The sequence below is a fragment of the Limulus polyphemus genome, unplaced genomic scaffold, assembly GCF_000517525.1.
Source record: "Limulus polyphemus unplaced genomic scaffold, Limulus_polyphemus-2.1.2 Scaffold2223, whole genome shotgun sequence".
NCBI lineage: Eukaryota > Metazoa > Arthropoda > Merostomata > Xiphosura > Limulidae > Limulus > Limulus polyphemus.
In genome coordinates this window covers 85,333-93,117 of record NW_013667833.1, presented here as the reverse complement: position 1 = coordinate 93,117, position 7,785 = coordinate 85,333, and the positions used below count along the sequence as shown (strand labels likewise).

At 33.8% G+C, this 7,785-nt stretch overlaps 1 protein-coding gene across 1 annotated transcript in view; it reads left to right on the top strand.

The window, feature by feature from the left end:
• The window catches only part of LOC106466326 (voltage-dependent calcium channel type D subunit alpha-1-like), a 167,449-nt gene that overhangs the window by 105,036 nt on the left and 54,628 nt on the right, over positions 1-7,785 (top strand). Inside the window, exons 18-19 of the mRNA XM_022394309.1 lie at positions 216-275; positions 7,057-7,163. Coding sequence (XP_022250017.1) covers positions 216-275; positions 7,057-7,163 — 167 coding nt within the window. The remainder of the gene's footprint in view (positions 1-215; positions 276-7,056; positions 7,164-7,785) is intronic.

Sequence of the window (7,785 nt, the reverse complement as noted above, 5' to 3'; positions counted from 1 at the left end):
CCTTCCAGACATATTGTTAGGTTTCACTTCACATTAATGTTAATGGTAGACACTAATTATTTTATTTGGTCAAACAATGTATTTTTTCACGCCTTCCAGACATATTGTTAGGTTTCACTTCACATTAATGTTAATGGTAGACACTAAGTTGTGTGGTATCTTTACGTTTCTAAAATTATTGACGTATTTCCTAACTTACCTTCTTCTGTTGACAGGTTCTGAACTACTTTGACTACTTCTTTACTTCTGTTTTTACTATTGAAATTACACTAAAGGTGAGTATGAGTTGTACTCTTTTATATCTGATATCTTTAAAAGCACTTTAAATATACATTTTATTCTGAATTTATTGTTCTAGTAAAACAGTAATCTAGAAGAACATTGTTTGTTATGATCTGTTTTTGTTATTCTATATTAGTTCTGGCTGACTGTATGTCAAGTTCCATTTCTCAATGGCCCGGTATGGTCAGGTGGTTAGGGCGCTTGACACACCAAACATGCTCGCTCTTTCAGCCATGGGGACATTATAATGTGACAGTCAATCCCACTATTCGTTGGTAAAAGAGTAGCCCAAGAGTTGGTGGTGGATGGTGATGACTAGCTGTCTTCCCTCTAGTCTTTCACTGCTAAATTAGGGATGGCTAGCACAGATAGCCCTCGTGTTGCTTTGCACAAAATTCAAAACAAACAAACCATTTCTCAAATAAAATTAATGTCAAGATGTAAAAGACTGCTATCTACAGAAGTAAATATGTTTCTGCAATGTTGTGAAATATTTGGTAAAAAAAATTACCAAATTGTATTGATTGGAGATAATAGATAACCAGTAATGATGCCTAACAGTGGCAGACAGGGTTTTCAGGAAATTTCTTAAATGTTCCAAAATTACTTCCAGAGATCCAGTGAAAAGATCATGGGATATTTTATACAGCTTAGTAAATATATTGATGTTTTTAAATAAAAATCTACCCAAAGTAGTTTCAAACAGCTGAATATTGGATTAATAGTAACACAGAAAATGAGTATATTGAAATTTTTGAGACCAGTAGCAACGCCTTTGGGGGGGGGGGGATAGCCTTTCTTCTACTCCTGGTTGAAATCACTTATCTAAAGATAAGGTATGGTTGCCTAGTTATCAAATAAATCTACTGATGTAATACAAAAAACGCTTTTAGACACTGTACAGAATATTATACCAAACAATCTGTTTTTATTTAAGCTTTAGAAAGTATAATTTGGCTGTCTTAATAATTAATCACACAGGCTTGCAATGGTTTTATTGTCTTGAAATGTTTACATGTTCTGCAGTAATTTCTGTACGTTGAATCCGAAAATGATATCCATTTTTTCCATCAAATTTTTTCACAAAACGTCATATGTACTTTTACATAAGTGAATCATTTTCATTGAAATTGGGTCACATTTTGTTATGCTTAAAATGTTGACAACCACTGCCTATAGATTTCTCTAGACCAATCGCGATGTGAGAGTCTTATCGATCATTCTAGAACCCATGAGAAACACACTGCTAGTTTATAAATGGTTACCAGGCAGCATGACGTGTCACTTCTGGATAGTATTTGTTTGTGTATGCACTTTGACATTATTTTCTTCATTTCAGTATTATTTATTCATTGCTATGGCAACAAGAGGTTGTGTAAATGACCTAAACATATTCTGTAATATTTGTGGTAAATTTGTTGTAAAGAAACAAAGGCAAAACGTTACAGAATTTGTCAAAAAAGCGTATTATGTGTATTTTAGAAATCATGAGTTGAAGAGTTGAGATAATGGACTAAAAGTATGAAAAAGTCTTTGCCTTTTGGAATTCCAATAGTCTTGGGTGAGCCTAGAAACCATGGAGATGACTGCTATATTTGCTCATGTAACGTGCAGGGCTACAACACTCGAAATAAAAAGGAAATTTCTTAGCTGAACCTTCAATCTGTTATAAGACCTGTTGCTGAAGGATCTGATGTACCTGTACCTACTCTACCGGAGACCCATGTTACAGTTTCATCTGATTCTGAATCTGATGTCAATAGAAATGATGATAGGGATTGTTTTCAACCTGAAATGTCTGGTGAACCACAGGTTTTCACACAAGGTGAACTTAATGATTTGGTGAGAGATTTGGGTCTTCCAAAGGATTCTTCAGAGATTTTGGGGTCCAGACTTCGGGCTAAAAACTGACTTTCTCCAGGGATGTCATTTTACTGGAACAGAAATCATGAGAAAAAATTTATACCATACTTTTCACAACAAGGTTCACTGGTTTATTGCAACAATATTGCTGAATTAATACCAACACTAGGAGCTGCAGTCTATAAACCAAGTGAGTGGCTATTGTTCATTGATTCCTCGAAAAAAGGTCTAAAAGATGTTCTCCTTCACAATGGTAACATATATGCATCTGTTCATATAGCTCATTCGGTTCACTTGAAAGAAACATACGAAAATCTCGAACTTCTTCTTAATAAGGTCAAATACAAAGAACATGGTTGGCTACTTTGTGGAGACTTACAAGTCTTTTGTATGTTGTTGGGTCAACAATCTGGTTATATAAAGTTTCCATGTTTTTTGTGTGGGACAGCAGAGCAAGAAATCAGCACTGGATAAAGAAGCAATGGCCATGCAGAGTCAACCTGATACTAGGATCAAAATACACTGAAAGTGAAAGTTTGGTTGACACAAAGAAAGTCTTATTACCTCCACTTCACATAAAACTGGGCTTGATGAAGCAGTTTGTAAAGACCTGAGACAAAGATGGCGACTGTTTCAAGTATCTATGTGAGCAATTCCCAGCTCTTTCAGAAATCAAACTTAAAGAAGGGATTTTTGTTGGGCCTCAGATTAGGAAATTGACTTTGAATGGACAGTTCGAAAGGACAATGAGGAAAGTTGAAAAAAGAAGCGTGGATTGCCTTTAAAGGTGTTATTGACAAATTTTTGTTAAACAACAAGGACCCAAATTTCGAAAATATTGTCAATAACATGCTCAATAAATTCAAAGTGTTGGGTTATAATATGAGCTTGAAAGTTCATTTCTTACACTCACATATTGACTATTTCCCTGAAAATCTTAGTGCTGTGAGCGAAGAACAAGGGGAAAGGTTTCATCATGACATCAGGGAAATGGAGAGGAGGTATCAGGGAAAGTGGAACATCAGCATCATGGCTGATTACTGCTGGTCATTTAAACGAGATGCTCCAGACACAATACATAAAAGAAAGACCACAACACGTAGTTTTGAGACTAAAAGATGTAAATTTCAGAAACAAAATCAGGATGAATGAGGATGCATATTCGGTTGATATCAGTGTTCTTCCCTTTTCTTCAGTTTATTTATATTTTTGTTAACAAACATAACAATAAAAAATATGTTCATTGTGGTAAACGAAATAATAATTTGAAGTAAGTTTTTTCTTTCTGATTTGTAAAAAATCCTTACTTGATAGAAAAAAATTAACATTACTTTCGAAATCTGTGTAGCTGACTTATGGAAAATCCGTTATTAAAACCAGAACAACTTTTATGAAGTTTAACTTTGCAGTCCTATGTTATTTCATTCCATGTAATTTATCTAAGTTTGATTTGGTTTGTTTTGAGCTTTGTGCAAAGCTACATGAGGGCTATTTGTGCTAGCCATCCCTAATTTGCAAGTGAAAGACTAGAGTGAAGGCAGCTAGTCACCATCATCCACTGCTACCTCTTGGGCTACTCTTTTACCAACAAACAGTAGGATTAACCAGCACATTATAATACTCCTACGGCTGAAAGGGTGAGTATGTTTGGTGTAATGGGGAGTCAAACCCATGACCCTCAGATTGTGAGTCAAGCACCCTAACCACCAGGTGATGCCAGGCCCATTTCTAAATGATAACTTTAAATACATAAAACAAGTTAACTTTTAAGATAAAATAATATATAAAAATTTGCATAAATTGCAGATTGCACACTGGTTGCACTACACTATCTTTGGCTCAGTGAATTGCTGACAAAATTAGAAACAGATGGTGCATTCAGTATAAGATATGAGTGGAATATACAGTGGTTTCTACTGCTTGGTTGGAGAAAACTTCATCAGGCAATATCCACATTTGGTCTTATGCCTGTTTGCTGAACATGGTTAACAGCTATTGGTATTGAATCTGGACAGCCTTTTTAAAAAATGTGCAAACTCTTTCAAGATTCATGTTTAAAAATGGTTGTATGGAATACACATATGCAATTCAAAATCAAACCAGACACATTGAACTGATTATTGCAGATAAGAACAACCAGTTAGGGGGGGGGGGGGTGACTATCCTGTAGAGAAAATGTTTGGGGAAAAAAATAAGAGGTGCATCAGTTGTCCTTTTTGATGAATTCATTTCTAGTGAAGTAGATTTCTGAAGATACTAAAGCATAGTTAGATATGCATGTTGTTCTGATATCTGTTGTAAAGTAAGGAATGGCTGTGACAGCTTGAATCTTTCTCTTTGGTACATTGGGTCCATTATCAAAATACCTCCAAACAGCTAGATTATATCATAGTTCAGGAAATGACACTTAACAAAGTAAGGCACGTAACTTTGAATTGTTTGAAAAAAAGTGAATGATAAATTAGCTTGATAACTGTATAGTTGAAACTGGTGTACTAGAAGTCAGTATCAATACAAGAAGAAATGTTTGAAATAGTATTCCATAAACTTCACGAAAAAACCTCAAAAAGCAACAAGTTGAACGGTTTAACATAACCATAGATAATGTATTGTCAAGTTTGAATAGTTGATTCTTCAGAAATGGTGAACTCTTTGCAAAATGTTATTTGTTCAATCTTCCCAGTTATGAAGAAACTAAGAAGCTAACATATATGAGCTACACTCCTCTGCAGAAGGAACTTGTGAAACTATGTGACACAGTCTGTCTGAATTGCTCATGGAGCCAAAAAATGTTTTGCTGAACCTTTAAAAGCAAGTGGTTAATTTAGTTCTGATCTGGCGAAAATTCAAACATTAACTTAAAGATCACTATATTCAGTAATTAGATGAAACTAACCCCAAAATGAAACTGAATAAGTTGGACTGGTCATCTGAAAGTCAGGAAGAAACTGAGTTTGCTATGTGTATTAATTTTTATATTAAGATAATCTAAGCCACATTCTATATGGTCTTACTTCCAAAGCTAACAAGATATTGTTGAAACTCTCTATGACTCAAATCACTTGTGAAAGCTTTTCAACTTTAAAAAGAATTAAGACTGCCGCACAAAGTTCTTTATTCATAAAATTTGGAGGTTGTTGTGATTATTTTGTATGGAAAAATATGTTATAAGAAACTTTGACTATCAAAACATTGTTAACATGATTGCAGAGAAGTGTTCAAAGATGAAACATTCCATATTAGTTGGTTAAATTGGTGTTTAAGTAATGCATGTATTTTATATTTAGTATTACAACTCTGTAGGTGTGGGAGATAAGTTGGTTCATTGGATACAAAATTGGCTAGATGTAAGAAAGCAGAGGGTTGTTCTAAATGGAGTTTAGTTGGTTAAATTGGTGTTTAAGTAATGCATGTATTTTATATTTAGTATTACAACTCTGTAGGTGTGGGAGATAAGTTGGTTCATTGGATACAAAATTGGCTAGATGTAAGAAAGCAGAGGGTTGTTCTAAATGGAGTTTAGTCTTACCCGATTAGTGGGGCACCTCAGAGCCCAGTGCTAGGACCTTTTTTTCTTTTCGACTTACATCAATGACAGATGAAGAATTATCAATAGATTATTTAAATGGTATTAAAGTTTTGAGTGGATAAGGAGGATGCTATTGCTTTACAAAAGGATTTGGATTATTTGGTGAGTTGGGTGAATAAATTGGCAGATAACTTTTAATTATAATAAATGCAACATAGTGCATATGGGATATACAAATTTTGATGGGAGCAACCTTAACGGTGTTATGGAAGACAATGATCTTGGTGTTCTGGTTGATCAATCTCTAAAGTCACCCAAGCAATTTGCTGTTGCTAGTGGCAGGGTAAGAAGGATTTTAGGTTGTATCTAAAGAGGTTATAATATCACTATACAGATCATTGGTTAGGCCACATTTGGAGTATTGTATTCAGTCTAGGGATCCTTACCTTAAAAAGAACATTGAATTGTTGGAAAGGGTTCAGAGGAAGGCTACTAGGATGATACCTTGAATGGAAGGGTGGTTAAGGACATGTTAAGATCTCTAAACTTGTTTTCTTTTGAAAAAAGAATAGTTAGAGAGGATCTGATTAAAGCATTTAAGATTGTTAATGGAATTTGTAATGTTGATTAATCATCTTTTTTCGTATTTAATGAGGAAAATGCTAAGACTAGGAAATGCAGATATAAATTTTGGCAGGGTAAGAGTCATCTTCACTTAAGAAAGCTTTATTTTTGTAAGAGGATGCTTGATCTTGTTACAGGTTGGCTTCAGATATGGTAGATGCAGATAATAGAAGGGAGCTTAAGGAAAAGCTTGATAGATATTTGAAAGATAAAGGCTGGCTTTGAGGGTTTTTTTTTAAGTGTATAGTTCAATTTCGTGGATATGATGGTTTGGACAAACCAAAAGGTCCCTTGCTGTCCTTTAATTATGTTAAGTTAAATAAGATACATTAAAATATTTTCAAAAATAGAAATATCACTTAAATGTACTATTTTGAAGTAATTTTTTGGTGACAAAACTACAAAGGAGACAAGTGAATTTTTTCAATGCTTTAAACGACAATTCTGACCATGCATCTTGCTTGTTTATGGAACCCCACATAAGCAGGCACCCTCATTTTAGGTGAAATTCCTAATCCTCCTGAAGAGCTATTCCAACACTGGTGACTATAGTTGTATAGACTTATGACACTAAGAATTTGGGATTTGATTGCTGAAGTGAACACAGCACTGTGCAGCTTTGGGCTGAACAACAAGCAAAAAAAAAACTGTACATTGAAATTAAATTAGATTTACGAATTATATAGGTAATTTATTTATTGTATACTTTTTTCATGTGAATAAATATGAACTCCTTTAATTATTTATTTATTTTACAGGCTGTAGCATATGGTCTTATTCTTCACAAGGCTTCCTATTGCCGTAGCGCCTTCAACATGTTAGATGTCTTTGTGGTCTGTGTGTCTTTACTCTCTCTTGGTATTGAGTAAGTGTGTTGAATATTTATATCCTTGCTACTAAAGATGCTTTCTTATTTATGGTGTTTAAGTTGTCTTGAGTAAAATAAAACTAAAAACGTATTTACATATAACTTAAGGACAACCATCTAGGCTGTCCCATCCACTATACTTAACTCTAAAATAAAAGTAATACACTCAAAGTCAGCCCTCATCATTCAAATATTTATGAAATGTTTTATTCAACTAAATTAAATTAATTGCATCTATTAAATCTGAAGGTTTCAAAGGACAACCACCGTGTTATAAAAATAAAGATGTCTTATGTGAAGATGTTTCTCTTTTTACTTAGCTAATGCTATTGAAAATAATTTATTTCAATCTAATATGTAACAGTTTTATTATTCTAGTATTAAGCCTAATGTAGTAACTTTATATTTTATCTGTTGTAAAAGAACCTAAAACTCTCCAACCCCATATAAACTAACTAAAATGCACTCAGATAACAACTGTAGACTAAAATATTGAAATAACACTTATCTTCTCCAGAAGAAAATTGCTATAGCCTACAACTACAAATATATGTTTATCTCTGAGTTGAAATCTTCCATCCATTAATTTCCATAGGAACTCCTTACAGTCCAGCACTAT